The sequence below is a fragment of the Abramis brama genome (assembly GCF_963993115.1).
Source record: "Abramis brama genome assembly, chromosome: 3".
NCBI lineage: Eukaryota > Metazoa > Chordata > Actinopteri > Cypriniformes > Leuciscidae > Abramis > Abramis brama.
In genome coordinates, this window is record NC_139965.1 from 13,865,128 (window position 1) to 13,887,247 (window position 22,120).

Genomic DNA, 22,120 nt, shown 5'->3' on the forward strand with positions numbered 1-22,120 from the left:
AGAGGTTTGTTAAAGCATGAGCAATAGTAACTTACCTTTGCAAACACCACTAATTACAGAAAGACAGTGACATTTTTGATGTAAACACGTTTATTAATCTTAACCACTGCGATCTACCTGTAGCAAACGGTTCCTCTGAGCAGAAAGAGCCACAAGCAGACCTGAATGAGGTGGCTTACAATCCAGGAAAACTGTACAAAATAAAAGGGTTTGTGTTACACATTTGTACAAACAACTGAAGCTTTCAGCAGTGGATGTAATATGATATTCAGCATGCTGACTAGAGCATGTTTGGCAAGCCTGAAACATTCAAACCCAGTGCTTTAAAGAGTAAAGTACAGAACATACACACAGCGTAAAGCTGCAAAAAGTGTACATTTGTAAAAATGCACACCATTTTGTCAAGACGACAGCTAACATTAGAATATGAATAGACTCTCTCTCGCACACACACACACACACACACACACACAAACAAACACGGGTTATTATAAAAGGGAATGTGCAGCCTCAGCTAAAGCAATGAGACTCATTGAGAGGCAGGAAACCAACCACATTCACACACAATAAAGCAGATCACTGGCTTACAAAAATATATTCACAGCTGCCCACTGTAGCTCTATAACACATTAAACATATAAACCGTCTCAGTCCATCACACACAGACCTTCCCTGTGTCAAAATCATCTCTTACATGGATTAAACCTGCTGCTGAAATAACGGTTCTGTCTTCACTGAAAGTCCCAGACAAGGCTCAACGTGTTTCCTGAAAACAGGTTCTACGTGGTGAAAGGAAAACAAACCCAATGCAAATCGGAAAAGGCTGTGCAGCTAAATGGTAAACCTGAGAGGCATCTCACTCCAACAGCGGCAGATCCTGAAGGCATTGCTAGAAAACCCAACGTAAACATCAATTTAAGGAGCCATCCAAACAAAATGAAAACTATGAATGAATTATTCATATTTCAGAGGTGTTCCAGGTCATCTAAATCATAATTTGTTGTCAGAACCAGTTTAAATTCAATGGATTTTGGTTTTTCTTGACTTTTAGACATTCACCGATTGAGGTTTACGAACCTAGCGGCATGCAAAAAGGCCGGAGGATTTAAAAAAAAGGACTATTCTACAATTAAAAACAATGCAGAATTACAGTCTTACAACTCTTCACCTAAACAATCGGTATGATAGGTTTGGCAGTAGATTATGGGTCCGTTTGGTGTGCAGTTTTACAATCAAAAGTTCTAGCTTTCAATGACTGCTGGCTCCTCCTCCTGCACCCTCTCATTGGTTGAGGCCAACGGGCCGGCCCACCACAGCACCAGAGCGTTGTCCTGTCGGACATCATTTGTTGGCATCACATTTCCCTCGTCTGACTCAGAGTCCGAGTCCCCGCTGTCAGACGGCCAACAGAACTTGCGCTGACCGCTGGACGAAGCCACTAATGGCATGAAAGGGTGCACACTGTAGAAATGAGAGAGTAAAAAAAGTTAGTGGGGGTAAAGTTAGCAATATTTAGTCATTTACATTTATTTATTTTGCAGATTAAAGGTGCACTATGTAATAGGGGTGTAACAATATATCGTGTCACAATATATCGTAATACAAAAATACAACAATATGTGGATAGTGACAATATGTATTGTGTATAGTTCACCCAAAATAACATTTCTGTTTGAGGAAAACATTCACGTTTTCAGTGTCAGTACTACATTAAACTACTATATATATATATATATATATATATAAAATGTTGAATATAATGTATAATAATGCAATGGGGGAATATTTGTGGGTCCTGATAATGCCAAATGTCTGATGTTACCAGTAAAACGTGTCCTACATTATTTTAAATATATCTAGTCAGTGAAAGAGTGAAAGCAAATTCGTCTAAAATAATTCTGTATTTTCGGCTTCAGAATCATGAATATTTTTATTCTGGTGTCTCTATTGTCCTGTGCATTGGGTTTCCAGGACCAAGTCCAAGCCTATTCATTTACACCCACAATGTAATATTAAATTTAGCATTTTAATCAACAGTTCATTTGCTGTTAACCTTTTACCATATGTCTTGGAGTATCGCAATAATATCGTATCGTGAGTATAGTATCGTGATATGTATCGAATAGATGTATCCTTCGCTGCCTTTGATATCCCACAATCCTATGCTTTCCAATCTGTGAGAGTTGAGCAATAAAATAAAGATGGCACCTGAAAGGTGTGTTTGCTGGTCAGTTTGTGTGTAAATGTAAGTTTTTGATAAACATTTTCCACTTCTGATGTAATTTCTAGGGAGAAATTACTATTGTAGTAATTAAATATTCACCAGAGCTCGCTCTATTTAGCTGTAGATCATTAAACTGTTACTCTGCCACAGAAGTCTGTCCGAAATCAGTTTCGTGAGGAACCTTCGTGCGCAAACACTGCCTGCAAAGTCACGGCCTATAAGGCAGCAAGGAAATAAGTCACTGTCTGAGTTTTCAGATGCAGCCGGGTTATTTTAGCGGTCAGCAACTTTCCTATAGCGGTCGCCGCGCTGACTCTGAGCCTGAATGGTTTCGTGAACCTAGACAGACCAGCGCTTACACTGCAGATAAATAGCTGCGATGCCAAAAAGCACTCGCTGTTTATCATTCATCTTTGATATTAAGCATTTTATGTCCTGAATCCATTTATGAGTCTTTTCCTTTAAAAAGTCATTCTTCAATAAGGGGCAGATCTTGAAAAATGTATTTTTTTAAAAACACATACATGCACACATTAGATATATTAGAGTAAGTAAGATTTTTTTTTTAATACGTATATTAATAGTTTGAAAATGTATACTTTTATTTAGAAATATCCATTAAATTGATCAAAAGTGACTCTTACATTGTTACAAAAAAAAAAAAATCTATTTAAAATAAAAGTCATTCTTTATATTCAACTTTCTTTTTTGGCAAAGAATCCTGAAAAAAAATATCTCGGTTTCCAAAAAAATATTAAACAACTGTTTTCAACATTGGTAATAATAAGAGATGTTTTTTGAGCAGCAAATCAGCATATTATAATAATTTCTTCAGGATCATGTGACTGGAATAATGATGCTGAAAATTCAGCTTTCAGAGGAATAAATTACATTTTAAAATACATTCAAATAGAAAACAATATTTTTAAACTGCAATATTATTTCACACTATTACTGTTTTAATTGTATTTTTGATTAAATAAATGCAGCCTTGCTGAGCATAAGAGACTTCTTTCGAAAACCATACTGACCCCAAACTTCTAAGTTCTTAAGAAAAAGTGCAAATTATAGTTCTGGCACAAATTTAACCTTCGAGTACTCTTAAAATGAGGAAAATGAAAGAGGCACAATAAAAAGATAAAGAAATCACAATCTATCCATTAAAGCGAAGATTTATAAGGCATTATTTCTTTGAGGTTTACATTTTTGTCAAATTTAAAGTCATTGTCATGCATTTTCTACTTGTACCTGATGCCATTGACACAATCTGTGTGCGCCTGATACTGCAGCATTGGCTGTAGTGTCTCCTCATTCCCATCAGGTGGCGCTGTGAGGGTGTCCCACACTGACACCACACCATCGGTGTCCCCACTCAGCAGATATCGTCCAGATCTAATTCAGACACACAAATATCAACATAACATGAGCAGGGCCAATTACAATGGTTGAGTTTTTAGGCAAGTTGTAAATCTTGATCTTACTGGTCCATGTCAAAGTAGATACGCTGGTTGGTATTGACGTTCCTGTGCATGGAGAACAGAACCTGTCCTGGATCTCTCACGTCCCAGCACAGGATCTCTGAGTCCTAAAAGGCAGTGACACACAGTATTAGCAAGACAATTCAAAACATACACGCAAATAGCAGTGCTTCTGATTGGCTGATGCATCTGACAGCCCACTGACCTTGCGGCCGCCCGTGTACAGGTGATAGCCGTTGGGTGAGAACAGCAGGTGTGTAAGGCCTCCGTGGTGTCGAGTGGGCAGAAGAGCCAGCAGAGATCCATCCTCACAAGAGTAAAGGCCGGTCGAACGAGAATACGACCCTAAGGCGTACATGGACTGGCACGGACTGAAGGCAATACAGGAGATAATGCCAGTCTGACCCTGTTTCTTCACTTGAAAGATGAGGGATGTATGAAATGAGCGGAAAGAAAAACAGGAACAAAAGTTATTTTGCATTTTTGTTTTTTGTATTAGAGAACGAAAAAGATTCATGGAGTAAATGAGAAAATACAGAGGGGCGTTTCCCAAACAAGCCCAGATGAGAAAGAACTTGTTATTGAAGGGATAGTTTACCCAGAAATGTAAATTCTGTCATTAATTACTCGCCCTCATGTCGTTCAACACCCGTAAGACTTTCGTTCATCTTCAGAACAGAAATTAAGATATTTGTAATGAAATCTGAGAGCTTTCTGTCCCTCCATTGACAGCTACACAACTGACACTTTGACGCTTCAAAAAGATCATAAAGAGATCGTAAAACTAATCCATATGAATTGAGCGGTTTAGCCCAAATTTTCTGAAGAGACACAATCGCTTTATATGATGATTTAATTTAGGCTTTTATTCACATACTGTAAAAACATTGATCAACTAACATAAAAGAAGCTCAACTGAACTTGTGTCAAAGTGGTAGTTGCGTAGCTGTTAATGGAGGGACAGAAATCTCTCAGATTTAATCAAAAAGATCTTCATTTGTGTTCTGAAGATGAACGAAAGTCTTACGGGTTTGGAACAGCATGAGGGCGAGAAATTAATGACAGCATTTAAATTTTTGGGTGAACTGTCCCTTTAAGGGGTCTAACGAGAAGCTGAATTTACTCAAACAACAAACAACATTGCAACTTTACGCATAAATAAGAATTAATTTGATGTGCCGTCACAGGTGTACACTTCTGTTCAAAAGTTTGGGGTCTGTAAGATTTTTTTTTTTTTGTCTCGTATGCTCAAAAAAATACAAACATTTTTTAAATAGCAAGTTACAATTAAAGTATTTAAAATAACTGTTGTCATGTATTCCTGTGATCAAAGCTGAATTTTCAGCATCATTACTCCAGTCTTCAGTGTCACATGATCATTCAGAAATCACTCTTATATGCTGATTTGCTGCTCAAGAAACATTTCTCATTATCATCAATGTTGAAAACAGTTGTGCCGATAAATATTTTGATGGAAAAAGTATGATGCAATTTTTCAGGATTCTTTGATGAATAGAAAGTTCAAAAGAACAAAATTGAATATATTTCAACATAAGAAATATTTTGTAACACTATAAATGTCCTTGAAGAATAACTTTATTTTTTTACCTTTTTTTTATTTGACCCCAAACTATTGAAGAAGTAGTGTACGTATATCAGCTACTTCACAACGACTTTGTATGTGGCTCATCCAATCAGAGTATAAAGATGGAACTATATTATCCATTTTACTATAATATAACAATATGATAGGCCTGCATATTTCTAACACTCATCAGTTTGAACAAAGACCTTTTGTGTTACATCCAGACCAATAATTACAATAGCAGTGTTGAACCAACGTGAATGAGTCAGACACCACAAACATGCTAAGATAATTATATCCACAGCCACTGTCTAGATCAGAGCCATGCAAGCCATGTCAGCTTAATCAAGCCAAATATGTGTTTCCCGCCATGAATGCGTTTGGAATGAATCCACCCAAACAAACAAAAAGAAATTAAATGGGATTACAGGCATTCCACACCCATGCAACCAGACAGCCGTCTTGATGACCCCGATTAAAAACCGTTTGAAGAGTGAGAGTGATTGATGAAGTGGTTATTTCTCTACAAGAGGGACCCTCACCCATGGTGGGCCTTTCCTCGCAGTCTCTCCCAGGACGCTCGGTGTGGAAGACCCGGACGATTTTATCAAAGCCGCAGTAGAGCTGAGAGCCGTCGGGAGAGAAACACAGGGAATGGGCCGCGGTCAGCTCATCCAGGTGGTTGTAGGGTCGAAAAGATGCACGGAGGTCCCCGTAGAACGCGTCCCATATGTGGACTGGGTTGTCCCGGCTACTGCTGGCAATGCTGAAGGGGCAAGCAGCAAAAAGTGGGAAACTGAAATACACTGCATGTTACAGAAATATACTGCAAAAGATCTAAAAACTTTTTTTTAAAACTACAAGAGAATGCAACATCAGACTTAGTAATCAGTCTGGCTTTCATCTAAACCGGCAACACAAAAGACCCATTCACAATAGAGAATCTAACAAATTAAGAGCTAAGACAATTTGAAGTGAAAGATGACGACTACCGCTAGATGAAAGAAATTAGGCATATGAGTACGTGCCCTCCAAAGGATTGGAAAATCCCTAGGCAATCCCTTGGCATTGATAGGGGACAGTACAAACTATATATATATATAAATATATATATACTAAAACATTTTATTACATAAATTAAGGATTTCAGAACATTGAAAAAAAAATACTAGAGCTTTTTATAAACCATCTCTGCACTTTGGGATGTTCATGGCAAAACAAGGCAAGATATTGCATGGAAACTTGGTCAGGTTGGGATTAAATGCATGAATACTCTCATGAATATGAGTGAACGCTATGATTTTACTGTAAAACTGCTAAATTGTCAGATTGTTTTTCACCAAATTCAATTGAAGCACTTGGAAAATTATCAGCGAGTCATATTATATTTTGATATTTTGATCACGCTTTTAAGGTGCGGACATCTCTGCCATTGCTCAGTGAAAGTTCAGACGAAATCCAGTTATTGTAATAGGAATCCGATGGGGAGTTTCAGTATGAGGGCAAAAAAGTTTCCCACACAGGTTTCACACATGAGAAATCAAATGTGCCTTCGTCTTTTGACATATAAGAGTACTTTGTACCATTAAAAAATCCTGCAAGTTTCAGAGCTTAAAGGTAGGCTAGCAATAGCAAGCTAGCTTTGAAAGCATGAGATCCCACCCTCCCTTCAAAGCGTCTCCAAAGCCACGCCTCCTTCAAAACACATGAACTCACACAGAAGAGACGGCAAAGCATCAGAGACAACGTTAAACTACCTCATGTCTAAAAGTACATAATATTACAATAATAATGAACGTAAACAACTTACAGAGCTCTGACTTGTACCACCTGACTGCTGCAGATTCATTTCGCCGTTAATAGTGTTGACATAGAAACGCATAAATCTGAGTCTGAGGACGTGAACAGCTCCGGGTAGAACTTCACGGGTTGCCATCTCGTCATTACGATTATGACATGCTGTGAACGCAGCATAAGCTCATTGTTTCGGTTCAGGAGGAACTGTAAAAGTTCTGTTTCGATTGTGGTGCTCAGTGACTGACGTCTGTCTACAACTCTGCAAAGTCTCATGAAACATGCTGATGAAATTCCAGTAATCGATCACAAAATCATGGATAATTTTCCTTAGGGGTGGTGAACAGTCTTACAAAAGCAAGAGCTTACAAAAGCTAAAGTAAACACTACATCAATACTGTAATGTTAGTTAGCAGGCTAGCGGAGGCAAAGCTTTGCCCTTCGTTTACATCATAGCAACTACACACAACTTATAATTGGAACTGTTAATAGAAAACACAACTGCAAATAATAAGACATACTAAGAAGTTGTGATCCATAAACAACAGATTGTCCCGACAAAATGGGAACAGCTACGTCTCTCAGGAGAAGCTTTTGTGCATATAGCCTGCATCGTACTCTGTCTGCTTTTCTCCGTTAAATGTGCAGCGCACAGACAAACGTTGAGATAATCTTCAGGAACAGTGTTAAAAATAAATTTTAACCTCTCTAAGTTCGTCAGCCTTAGGACAAACTTTTTCCGGGTGGAAAAAACAGCGACGACACCCTTCATCTTCTCTGGCGCAGCTTAACCAGGCCTCGCCAACTTTTTAGCATATTCAGTGGGCGGAGATTATTTAAATGAGGACCATTATGACTTCATAAGATCCGGAAAAATCGTGATGTAGCCCAAACGAGCCGTTCACTGAAGAGTCATTACAGACTAACATAGTTCTTGAAAAGTGGATTCTGCTAAATTATATATCTCCCTTTGAAGTGGACTTTGAGCTTTGTAACCTTGCCTTTGTAAAAACCTTGGTAAAATACTATTTGCACTGTATTTTATTTCCTTTTTATTCTAAACTGTTTTAATTATTCTTATTTCTTTTGATTATTTTAATTACTTCTATGTAAAGCACTTTGAATTATGTTTACTTCAATGGCGCCGATGTATGGCGACATGCTTACGAGCCTCTCTCACGCCGCGCTTAGTGTTAGTTTTAACCTTACTTATTAGTTTGATAATACAGCCTACGTCCTCCCTTATCACTTATGATCGCCAGACTTTATTGGACATCGGACAACATCTATGATACCTGTGGATATTATCAAAATATCAGAAACCTGGCGCACTGGATATCGAAGGCGATATGGGCGGAAGAGAGGAAGACGCGGGGGACTGCTGGTGAGGCTACGCGGCCTCCAATACCAAGCATGCTGCTGGCAAACATGCAACTTGCCTCTGTTTTCACTGACATTTTTAACCTGTCATTCTCTCTTTGTGTGGTTCCAAATTGTTTAAAAAAAAAAAATCAATCATAATTCCTGTGCCTAAGAAAACGACTGCCACCTGTATGAATGATTTTAGACTTGTAGCCTTGACTTCTGTGATTATGAAGTGTTTTGAACAGCTCGTGAATACATCAACAACAACATACTTGTCTCCACTGATCCGCTACAATTTGCATACAGATCAAACAGAGCTGTGGATGATGCTGTATCCTTGGCTTTACATACTGTGCTCCAACATCTAGAGGGCAGGGATACGCATGTCAGGATGCTGTTTGTTGATTATAGCAGTGCCTTCAATACTATCAGACCGTCTATTTTAATACCCAAGCTGTTAGACCTGGGCCTCCGCAATACCATCTGCAGCTGGATACAGGACTTTCTAACAGGCCGGCCCCAGACAGTTAGAGCTGGTACTACATACTCAGCCTCTATAGTGTTAACACCGGAGCACCTCAAGGCTGCTGTCTCGGTCCTCTATTATATAGCCTGTATACCTATGACTGTATTGCAAAACATCCCACTTATAGTATTGTGAAATTTGCTGGCGATACTACCGTGGTAGGACTCATTGACAGCAATAACGAAACGGCCTATAGGGATGAGGTGAGTAATTTGATCATGTGGTGCCGCAGAAACAATCTGTCCCTCACTGTGGGGAAAACCAAGGAGGTCATCATGGATTCAGAAGGAACAAACCCACACATACACCTGTCTATATTAACAAGTCTCCAGTTGAAATTGTCAACACCTTAAGTTCTTAGGCATCCACGACTCCCTCTTATGGTCCTTCCATATCAGCTGTGCCATTAAGAAAGCACATCAGAGGCTTTATTTCTTGAGGTGTCTCAAGAAATATGGCATGTCCCTTAACATTCTACATAACTTTTACCGCTGTACAATTGAGAGTATACTGACAGGTAACATTGCAGTGTGGTTTGGCAGGGCTACTTCATGTGATCTTAATCTTCTGACAAAGGTGGTCAAAACTGCATCTAAAATGATTGGGGTTCCACTTGAACCGCTCCAAAACATTTACTGGAAACGCAGCACTAAGAAGGCACTAGGTCATTCTAGTCATCCTGCACATAATCTCTTCTCCCACCTTCCATCGGGGAGACGTTTGCAGAGCATCCCCACGCGCACATCACGTTTCAGGGATAGTTTTTACCCTCAGGTAATAAGGCTACTGAATGATAGTACAACAGGAAGAAGGGTTGAGGTTTGAGCGTAGTTACTATGTTTACTGTGCTTGGATATTTTAATGTTATTATAATTGTTATTTATTGACTGGTGCTGAGAGAGTGCCAAGGCACATTGTATTTCATTGCTGTGGTACTCTGTACTAATATGCATATGACAAACTTGAACTGAACTGAATTACCATTTAGTCCAGTCATTTTATGAAAAAAGGTTGAACAAATTGCAACAGAAGCAAACTCAACTGATTTTGTATCCTAATTATTTCCTGAGTATGGGGTAAAAAAGCCCCGAAGAATCCCATTAGGGGAAAGTTTTGAAAAAGACCCAAATATAGCCTATACATACGCCTATTCATTATTTCTCTTACGTGAATAGGGTAAATTTTTTAACCTTTAGATATCACCATGAAAATTACTGAGTTGATTACTTACATCAAGACAAACAAAAAATGTATTACAAGTTTTTTTAAAATTGTTTGTTAACATGGACAAATGGTGCATAATCTAATTATGTATGTGCTAATTTGCATAAATACCACAACAGGTCTAAACATTGGGTATAGCCAGGGGAAAATGTCTTGTTGAATCTTGTTGACATATAACAGTAAAATACTTAATGTCAAGGTCTGAATGGAACCCATTTAGGCTACCCATGAGCATTAATACATAGAGGCAGGAAAAAGTACTTTAAACCAGCCTTTATTAATTATTATTGCAGAGATGGGGTTTGGGACTGTTTCTGGGGATTCACTTTTTATTTTGCCTACCCTTTGTCTTCTCCATTCTCCTTACCCTCTTGTCTCCTGTTCTTCCCTCAGACTCGTCCCCCGGAAACAGTCCCACGGACCCAGCCCCAAACCCCATCTCTTAAAAATGAATAAAGGCTGGTTTCTAAAGTACTTCTTCCTGCCTCTATGTATTAATGCTCATGGGTAGCCTAAATGGGTTCCATTCAGACCTTAACATTAAGTATTTTACTGTTATATGTCAACAAGATTCAACAAGACATTTTCCCCTGGCTATACCCAATGTTTAGATCTGTTGTGGTATTTATGCAAATTAGCACATACATAATTAGATTATGCACCATTTGTCCATGTTAACAAACAATTTCAAAAAACTTGTAATACATTTTTTGTTTGTCTTGATGCAACTAATCAACTAAGTAATTTTCATGGTGATATCTAAAGGTTACAATTTCTACCCTATTCACGTAAGAAAATGAATGCATAGGCGTATGAATAGGCTATATTTGGATCTTTTTCGAAACTTTCCCCTAATGGGATTCTTCTGGGCTTTTTTTTTCCTTACTCAGGACATATTGAGGATACAAAATCAGTTGAGTTTGCTTCTGTTGCAATTTGTTCAAGGTTGACCCCCATTTTGGCTTAAAATGACTGGACTAATTGTGTATGAAATGTGCTATATAAAATAAACTTGCCTTGCCGATCTTTTTTATGCTCAAACAACAGCAACATTACAGACTAACTAAAGTTAAAAAAGTGAAAAAGCATAATAGGACCCCTTTAAAATAAAAAATAAAAATCCATGTCATGACCCCTTTAAGCTCGTTATGCAAATTCACTGTGCAGACCAACAGAAAGTGGATTGGTTTTAAAGTGAATCGTTGAACTGTGCTTTACTATGCTATTGACAAATTAATGCCATATGGGTTTGGATTGGAATGACAAGAGTAAATGATGTCAGAATTTTTATTTTTCGGAGAACCATTCCCTTAAGTACAGATCCGACGTTCCGTCTCAACAGGAGGGCAACAGTTTAAAAGTGAATAATGAGAAACTACACCAAATGACTAGAGTCGAGATGGAGGATGTAAATGACCTGAATACTAAGCACCTCCCCTGGAGGAAACAGCCAATCATAAGTCAGAGTTAATGATCAACCCCTGTGGACCTTCAAGCAGCTCTTTAAGCCCTTGGCAGCACTCAGAACATTACGCTACACACGCCTGGAAGAGAAATACTCGAAAGCTGCTGTTTCACAGTGCTTCAGAAATACCTGTAAACAATCACTAAGACAAGATAAAAGATGACAAATTGTTACTGAACACGTCTCTGACTTCTTTAACCTCATCCTCTTCATCTTAATGATTCCTTTATGAAGTTTACAGTTTGTCCTTGACCCGCGACTTGTCGTTCCTCCCTTTTCCTTTGTCATTTTCGGTCGCTGCAGGGCGGATTCTGTAATCCCAAACAACTTTGATCAGAACCGATGCTGCGCGTGTGTGAAACAGCACATGCCACAGTTAACGAGCCCTCGTTAGCAACCTGCCGCAGTTATTCATGACGACTGCCATTGATTTGGACTGATTTCTGTTCCATTGCCTTCTGTCCAACAAAAAACATAACCATCAAAGAGAACATCATTAAACGAGAGCTGGAGCGACGGAGAACTGGAGATGAAGAACAAGAGACCGCTTACTTCCTCCCTAAACAATTCCAGCACTGCTTTCTGCAAACCCTAACACACACACACACACACACACACACACACACACACACACACACACACACATACAGACAGACAAATAGATAGATAGACAGACAGACAGACAGATAGATAGATAGATAGATAGATAGATAGATAGATAGATAGATAGATAGATAGATAGATAGATAGTTAGTTACAACAGTATTCACACACACACAAAACACACACAGACAGACAGACAGACAGACAGACAGACAGATAGATAGATAGACACACACACACACACAGACAGACAGACAGACAGACAGATAGATAGATAGATAGCTAGCTAGATAGACAGACAGAGATAGATAGATAGATAGAGAGACAGAGAGATAGATAGATAAACAGACAGACAAACCGATGAATGGATAGATACAGACAGACAGACAGAGATAGAGACACAACAGCACTCACACACAGATAGAAATATAGATAGATAGATAGATAGATAGATAGATAGATAGATAGATAGATAGATAGATAGATAGATAGATAGATAGATAGATAGATAGGACACAACAGCACTCACACACAGATAGAAAGATAGATAGATAGATAGATAGATAGAGATAGATAGATAGATAGATAGATAGATAGATAGATAGATAGATAGATACAACAACACTCACACACAGATAGATAGATAGATAGATAGATAGATAGATACTGTAGATAGATACTGTAGATAGATAGATAGATAGACAGACAGACAGATAGAGAGATAGACACAACAGTATTCACACACACACACACACACACACGCACAGACAGACAGACAGATAGACAGATAGATAGATAGATAGATAGATAGATAGATAGATAGATAGATAGATAGATAGATAGATAGATAGATAGATAGATACTGTAGATAGATAGATAGACAGACAGATAGACAGACAGACAGATAGATAGATAGATAGATAGATAGATAGATAGATAGATAGATAGATAGATAGATAGACAGATAGACAGATAGATACTGTAGATAGATAGATAGATAGACAGTCAGACAGACAGACAGATACTGTAGATAGATAGATAGACAGACAGAGATAGATAGACAGACAGACAGACAGACAGACAGACAGACAGACAGACAGACAGACAGACAGACAGACAGACAGACAGATAGATAGATAGATAGATAGACAGACAGACAGACAGACAGACAGACAGACAGATAGATAGATAGATAGATACTGTAGATAGACAGACAGACAGACAGACAGACAGACAGACAGACAGATAGATAGATAGATAGATAGATAGATAGATAGATAGATAGACAGATAGATACTGTAGATAGATAGATAGACAGACAGACAGACAGACAGACAGACAGACAGACAGACAGACAGATAGATAGATAGATAGATAGATAGATAGATAGATACTGAAGATAGATAGATAGATAGACAGTCAGACAGACAGACAGACAGATAGATAGATAGATAGATAGATAGATAGATAGATAGATAGATACTGTAGATAGATAGATAGATAGACAGTCAGACAGACAGACAGATAGATAGATAGATAGATAGACAGATAGATATTTTACCACAACTTAAGGGATGTTGTTTCACACGGAGCAAAAATCTGTCACATCTTAGAGCCAGAACTAACAGTTTTATAAATAGGCACAATCAAAACCACTCACTCCCTCCAGAGGGTTTCGCAGAAAGTACAGGAAATGTGAGCAGCCACAATAAATCCAAGCCTTGAAATTTACATTCTGGGTCGAATCCAACAATCTCCACCAGAGGAGGAGACAAGGCTCATCAGCACTGATCATAACAGAGAAGAAACACAGCAACGCTGATCTGGAACAATAAGCTTAATTAAAACTCAATCTCTTTAAAGACGTGCCATGTCTCTGGAAACAATTAACTGGAGATTGTAAAAATGTGACTGTTAATCACTGAATGAAACCTGACCATTTGACCCAAATGGTCCACAAATTAGTCAAGTCCAAATGGTCAATTTCTTAAAAAAAATACAGCTTTGAAAATAGAGAGGATAGAGAACCAAAGAATGTCAATATCTAAGTCAACTTTTCCAACAGCCATGAACACATTACATTAATCTTTACTAAGTGACTATCAATGTCGTTTTTGTAAAGTGAAAAGCTCAAGAAATATTGGAAAAAGCTTCTTCTGATCCTCTTGATCTGGGGTTACAAACATTGGCATGTAGAGCATGTTTTATTTTGCTATGGGAAGCCAAACACAATTATTCTCCACAGAGCAAACCATATGCATACTGCATATCAATTTTGGCACTGCTACATGATTCTGACTTTGTCAGTTGCCCTGCTGAATGGATAATAGCGCAGTTTTTTCTGCTTTATCTGTTGCTTACTAGCTTTCAAAACAACTTTTGAGATAAATACAAAATGAACACTATTAATGAGTGTTTCAAACCGCCCAGCAAACACAGTCCTTAATATTAACAGTCCAAACACAAGCCACAATAACAGGGATTCTCAAAATGGTGTTATTAAGGGAAGATGTACTCCTAATACTCTAAACCCAAAGGGAACAGAACAACACGAAAACTAATGTTTTGTAAATCGATAAATTCAGTTCAAAAGTTTTTTTTTTCTCTCACTTTTATTCAACAACAATTGATCAAAAGTGACAGAAATATTTTAGCATTCAAATCAGTGCTGTTCTTTTAAACGGCTAAACATCAACGAATTCTGAAAAAGTTCATCAGTTTCAACAAACAATATTAAGCAGCACATCTATCGTAATATCAATAAATGTTTCTTAAGCAGCAAAATCAGCATATTAGGATGATTTCTGAAGGATCATGTGATACTGAGGACTGAAATGATGCTGAAAATTCAGATTTGCCATCACAGGAATAAATTGCATTTTAAAATATGTGACCCTGGATCACAAAACCAGTCACAAGTCGCACGGGTATATTTGTGGCAATAGCCAATAATACATTGCATGGGTCAAAATTATCGATTTTTCTTTTATGACAAAAATCATTCGGATATTAAGTAAAGATCATGTTCCATGAAGATATTCTGTAAATTTCCTACCGTAAATATATGAAACATTTATTTTTGTGAGTGAATGCAGCAATATCACAAACATAAATGTACAACTTTAAAGGCGATTTTCTCAATGTTTCAATTTTTTTGCATCCTCAGATTTTCAAATAGTATCTCGACCAAATATTGTCCTATCCTAACAAACTATATACATCAATGGAAAGCTTATTTATCCAGCTTTCAGATGATGTATAAATCTCAATTTCACAAAATTGACCCATGTGACTGGTGACAGGGTCACATATTTTAAGTTAATAATATTTCACAATATTAGTGTTTTTACTATATTTTTGATCAGATAAATGCAGCCTTGATGAACATAAGAGACTTTCAGAGACATAAAAAAAAAAACTTTTTAAAATTCCAAACAGTAGAGTATAGACACACACACACACACTATATATACACTCACAAGCATGTGTCCGGGTCCATAGAGGTCATCTTAGGGAACCAGCAGTAGTCATAGATGGTGTCTCCTTCTGCCATCTTCAGCACTGGACTCTGAGTGGACACAAACAGAAGCAACACCATTACATTGTGTACAGGATTTCCAAATAAGCAAACAAGAATGTTTATATATTTAAATGTAAAGCAAGGGTTTAGACGCAAAGCAAAAAAAAAAAAAGATCCTTTGACTCAAGGCTTTCAAAATGAAGATGCCAGTATTCATTTAAACTGTGTCATGAGCAGTGTTGGGGAAAGGTACTTTAAAAAGTAATGCATTGCAATATTGCGATACTCCCTAAAATGTAACAAACTGCATTACTTGGTAACTTTTTATGGAAAGTAATGTGTTACATTACGTTCTCTCACCTGGGATAGGCTTGCATGTTTGTTTTTTTAATAGCAAAAAAAAAAAGTTCTGTTTTTTGGCAAATGTAAAAGCCCTTTCACACCAAAAGTGAAACGAGTAAGCCTCAGGCTGAAGAAAATGCAAAACCACGCCTGTACAGTAGAGGGCGCAACTCAAACAAACCTGTCAGCTGTGCTGCCGTTCTGGATTGCAGAAGAAGAAAGTTCAACAGCAATAAAAACACAAATGTGATGTTTAACTAAAGTTTGAATTCCCCTGTTTTTATTCATTTTGATGAAAACTGAATTTGTTTCTGTGCAAGTCAGAATAAGTAAATGCCTGCTCACGTTTAGTCTAGAACTACAATATCCATCATGTTTGTTCACACACACAACGCCTCTGCACTTACTCACGATTTCTCTCAACATGGGGACACGCTGTCAGTCAATACATGTGAAAAAAAACTAACTTGTATAAATTATTTGAAAAAAGTAACTAAGATTTTGTTGTAAATTTAAAAGTAATGCATTACTAGTTACATGATAAAGTAATCTGATTACGTAACTTGAGTTACTTGTAATGCGTTACCCTCAACACTGGTCATGAGACATTCATCATTTTGAACACTGGCCAAAATCAGTTCTTCGTATTTCTACTTCTACAGGTACATGGTAAATATGAAAAGAAGATCTGGAAGAGGCTGACCATCTCAGAAAGCATGTCCCAGCGGCTGCTGTACAGCTCAGGCGGGAGGTTATACACACGAAGAACGTTATCAGCGCTGTTTGAAACAATGCAGGAACCATCTGGAGCCCTGCAGAGAGGCGTCACAAAGAAAGATCGATACTGTGGTACAGTTTACACAACACAGCCACCATTAATGAGTTGCTTTCATCAGTTATTATCACCATTTGCAGCCTCTGAGGTAATTCTCAGCGATGTGGGAGTATTCGGCCCAGGAGCCCGTCAGCATCTGAGGGTTATGACTGAAGTCGAGGACTTGACTGAGGACACGGGAAAAAGACAACGTTGAGTCGCCACCCAATGGCTAGCCAAGAATATCCCCGTCACAATAGGTTAAAGGGATGGTTCGAAGTCATTCAACCTGGGGTCCTTTGCACCATGACCTCGAGCCAAACACCCCCCAGAAGCTTTTTTTTCCCTTGGTCGAACATTATTAAAGTTAGAGCTTATTTAGAGATATCAGCCGAATGGCTTATTGCAGGCGTTAATGGATCCAAGGATGTATCCCGTAAATTACTCACTAATAATGCCCAGAATGGGACCAAACTTCTACAGTAGTACAAATAGGTTCTGTACTCATAAAACGAGGCATTGGAAAGTTTGTAAGTACATCAGGAGTTTATTTAAATAACACTTGTCGACACCACTTCAGTGATTTGGGAAAAGCCCGTAAAAGTCCTGGCAGAAAGCGATCACTGAATCAAAAATCACTGAAGTGACTTCGACGTCCGGGTTAGCGGTAGCAGGAGCCGTCAGGCAAGTGTCATTTAAATAAACTCCTGATGTACTTACAAACTTTCCAATGCCTCGTTTTATGAGTACAGAACCTATTTGTACTACTGTAGAAGTTTGGTACCATTCTGGGCATTATTAGTGGGGTAATTTACGGGATACATCCTTGGATCCATTAGCGCCTGCACTAAACCATTCGGCTGATATCTCTAAATAAGCTCTAACTTTAATAATGTTCAACCAAGGGAAAAAAAGCCTTCTGGGGGGTGTTTGGCTCGAGGTCATGGTGCAAAGATGACTTTAAATCCCTTTAAGATGACCGTATACTTACTAGTGCTGCTCAGTGGAGGTGTCTTCTGGACTCTTCTTCTCAGACTCGTCTGCTTTATCCTCCTCGGCCCGTCCGAGCGTTTCTCTGGTCTCGGCTCCGTTCTGATGCCACTCCACGTCTCCTTCAGTCTCCTCAGGTCCTACAGCACGCTCTGTTTCATCAGTGTGATGACAGGCGACTGACAGAATCAAATTAACGTTAGCTATGTTTCCATCCGAGGTTGCGAATTTAATGTGCAAAATTGTAATATCGCATAAAACATTTATAAAGCAGCGTTTCCGTCCCCTCGTGTTCAAGAGAACAAAACCGTCACTTCCTGGGAAATTGGCGCAAAATATCTGTAATAAAAATGAAAGTTGCTGTAATATTTTTCGTACATCATAAATTACTTGCATCTCAGAGCGTAAAGACGAAACGCAATAAACTTTTCAGACCAAACCAACATTTGAGATGCTGTGCGATATAATTGATTCACTGGTTAGTGCAGATATCCAATCACATTGAGGAATTTATTCAGTAAATGTGTTTCCATCTGCATGTCTTCTAATCAAATAAAAAAAATTGTCCATCTCAAATGAGCGCATGAGTTTTTGTGCACATTTTTAGAAACATAGTTTACCTATATTGCAGTACCTATAATTACAGAATTTAGGAAATGTTTTTAGCAATAATTTAAGGCAATTATCATCTATATTTTTGGTTGATCAGTTACAACAATATTATCAGATGTGTCATGTATCTGTGTTTTTTTTATTATATTAATGTATACCATTAAAACATTGGTAATTTAATTTGATTTAATTTAATAAACATGACATAAGCCAAATATTAACTAATTAATCAGTGTTTGTATATGTTTGTTAATGCTTCTGTGGCTATTTTAATGCAAAGAAATATTAGGCTAATAATTCAAGTTTTTAATTTCCACTAATAACTCATGTTAAAAGTACCAACTGAATAAAATGATCTTCTAAACACTTATGCTACAGTTGTCCATGGCTTGTTCACTACTTTAAATCTATATTAACTGTAAAAAGTGCAATTCAAATAAAAACTGACTTATGATGTTACTTGGCTATCTGTGATTAAAGGCAGTTGTACTGGACAAGTGATCAACGTTCAATGGCATTCACATGTGATGAACCATGACAAAAGTGAACCACATCTCATTTCAGATCCAAGAAAAATAACATCACATCCAGATTTATTAAAGTGAACCGAACAGTTCACTTACGGAGAGCTGCTTAACTATAAAATTGGATGCATATGAAAGACTAAAGGACAATATCCGTGTAATTACTTAAAGATGTCAGTAAGAGAACCACATATGGAGTTTATATCAGCACATATTAAGACATCAGAAGGGCATACTGACATTGCGCCAAACAGGATACTGTAAATCAGAAGCTTTGAAGTGCTTGTAAAAATGGCCTTACCTTCCTCTAGGGTCCCGGCAGCACCTGGGCTCCCACGTGTCTCCTCTGAGGGCATCACCGGCTCCGGTGTCAGGAGTAAATCAAGACCCACATCGTCCTGCTCCAGTCGAGGCTGCTTCGCTGCTGGTGGTGCTTCCTCTTCTTCTTCTTCCTCCACCCCTCGCTGAAGAAAAGCCTCGTGAGGAGGTTCTCCATCAGCCTCTGTGTCCTGTCCTGCACCACCATCACTGCTTTGACCCGCACCTGACATGCTGTCTTCAGAGGCCTGGAGAACAAGCACAGTTCATATCATTTCACTCATGGAGTTCACATACAGATTACATACAGTGGCAGCGAGAGTTACACTTATAAATAAGCTTGTACATTCAGATATCTGACTATAATAAACATGAAAAAACATTTTGTAGTACTTTGTAATATTGTAGTAAACCGTATTATATATATATATATATATATATATATATATATATATATATATATATATATATATATATATATTAGAAAACAGTAAAAGGAGATTCCCAAGAAGTCCCTGCTTGACACATGACATTTTATTCTATGAATCTCAATTATGAAACCCTTAAATACTCACTAAAACAATAGTTTCTGCTATATGCATAGCAAAGTTTCTAGAGAAACTAGCCAGCAAACACCACCTTAGGATTCCTTCACTTTTACTAATTTATTTAAATGCATAAACTATAATGAAAAGTGATGTCACATAAGGACTTCTGGTAATCTCCAGTTACGGTTTATAATTTTTATATTTAAAATGAACTCTGTACTGATGAATCATTATAATAAACAGCAAATGTAATATGTTATTGTAAAGATACACGTATTGTATTATTGACTCACTCACTATCTCTCTCTCTCTCTCAATATACATGATCATAATATATAGTGTAATTTCAATATGTATATAGGCAATTTTGCCTACAAGAAACATAACTGCTCAACTACATGTACTGTTCTGATATTTCTAATAAACATACTTTATTATATATATGGTGACAGCTGTAAGTTAAAGGGTTTTTACGGTTACATTCTTAAAATGATGAACATCTTTCAGAGTATAACAGCATTTTGACTCGTCCAGCCAAAGAGTGTCACTCTACCTGTTGTTTCTTTAATTCGTGTCAGGCGTATCTTGTGCTCTGGATCTTACAAATCCGACCAACTTCCTCAGTGTACTTGTATTACTGAGTTCAGATGACAGTTTCAGAGCATCTCTTCTATAAACACACTGTGTTGAACCTAGTAAACAGGAACTCACGCGTCGTGTTTGTAATCACAGGGCGCCGCCATGTTTGCACTGTGTGTGTATGCGCTGCCAGGTCACCTGACTCTCGCGAGATTTGCGTCATACCCCGTTACAGGTTTTTACCAGAGCCATAGAGAGAAACAGTTTTACAACGGAGGTCTATGGGAGTGTCGCAACTCTTTCTCTCTATGGCTCTGGTTTTTACCAGAGACTGTGGCTGAATCCGAAATCGCCCCCTATACCCTCAAATAGGGCGTTATTTGAGGGGACAGCCATTTGTAGTGGTGTACGAAACCATAGTGTACGTTATTGAGTGCACTTATTCAATCCCACACTGCACTGCAATAACAAGTACACTTAACGGCTTTCCGAATTCGCTCACTCGTTTTCATTCACTCCTTCAAGTGAACAGTATTAGTGGACTAACGTAGGGAATAGTGAATGAGGGTTTAGGGGATGATTTCGGATTCAGCCTGTGTTTTCAATATAAATCGTATACATTTAACGTATGCATTAAGGCAGAATTTACTTTTAAATCCATTTAATACTTTACAGAAAACCACAAACGGATTGTCTTACGTTGTTTGTGTGGTGCTAAGCGTTTATCATACATTTCTATTTTAATATATATTTTTACCAGTAGGCTATTTCAGTTAATCTGGTCTTCATTAAATGTTTTGAAAATAGAAATTTAAAGTTTAAAAAAATAAATAAATCTTGCATGTTCACTCTAATGAGATGTAGACTTCAGTCATCATATTAGTAGATTTATCAAATCAGTTTTACATAAAGTAGGGCAATAAGTCAAGTATATTTTTTGTATAGCGCTTTTCACAATACAGATTGTATCAAAGCAGCTTCACAGTATTAAAATAAAATAAGTGTATTGTGATTGTCAAAATCGGTAACTAAACAGAATTTCATTAAGTTTAAGGACAACATGTTACATTGTTTACATGGTACAATGACTGGTAGGCTACTCTTTTTATAAGTGCTTAACACAAATTTCATGATTTCAATTCATAAGCTTGCAATTAGATTCCTGTCTCGATTCAATATCTATTCATCCTGATAAATACCAGGTAGGCTACAGCTACATGTTCATTTTTCCAAGGGTGCATCCAAAATCACAAACTTCCCTACTATATAGTAAAGTGAAAAGATTACATTCATACTACACACATTTATAATACATAGAACGTATTTTAGCTGTCGTGAAGTTATTACTTATTCAAAATAAGTACCTACTCAAGAGAGTATATGCGATTTCAGACGCAGCCCAACTGTTGAATACTTGATTTCTCGGGAAGGAGCCTTCGAATTGAGACGGCCTCCGTCGCTCCAAGGTGATGCAATCGGCCTTCGAAGGATGCAGCCTCTGAATTGGGACGCAGCAATAAAGTCACCTTATTGGAGAGAAATGACACATGACACCCTTTTCTTGTGTCAAATGCTAAATAGTGAGAAAAGCAAAGTCCACACAAGTGCT

The 22,120-nt window shown here is 37.7% G+C and overlaps 1 protein-coding gene across 1 annotated transcript; it reads right to left on the reverse strand.

Moving 5' to 3' along the window:
• Positions 1–72: 72 nt before the first annotated feature.
• On the reverse strand, positions 73–20,707 carry wrap53 (WD repeat containing, antisense to TP53). Its single transcript, XM_084109035.1, has 11 exons — positions 20,486–20,707; positions 19,368–19,632; positions 17,932–18,109; positions 17,033–17,128; positions 16,830–16,938; positions 15,744–15,832; positions 5,830–6,053; positions 3,908–4,119; positions 3,706–3,809; positions 3,473–3,616; positions 73–1,461 (listed from the first exon to the last, which is right to left on the reverse strand). The coding sequence occupies exons 2-11, from the start codon at positions 19,615–19,617 to the stop codon at positions 1,242–1,244; spliced, it is 1,626 nt and encodes a 541-aa protein (XP_083965161.1). The 5' UTR covers positions 19,618–19,632; positions 20,486–20,707; the 3' UTR covers positions 73–1,241.
• Positions 20,708–22,120: the final 1,413 nt, after the last annotated feature.

Excerpts from the sequence above, each read along its gene's own strand:
- wrap53 (XM_084109035.1), bottom strand. The coding sequence starts at position 19,617 with ATGTCAGGTGCGGGTCAAAGCAGTGATGGTGGTGCAGGACAGGACACA. Across the intron at positions 15,833-16,829 it reads GGGACATGCTTTCTGAGATG|AGTCCAGTGCTGAAGATGGC; the intron begins GTCAGCCTCTTC and ends GTGTCCACTCAG. Across the intron at positions 4,120-5,829 it reads CGAGGAAAGGCCCACCATGG|TGAAGAAACAGGGTCAGACT; the intron begins GTGAGGGTCCCT and ends TCATCTTTCAAG.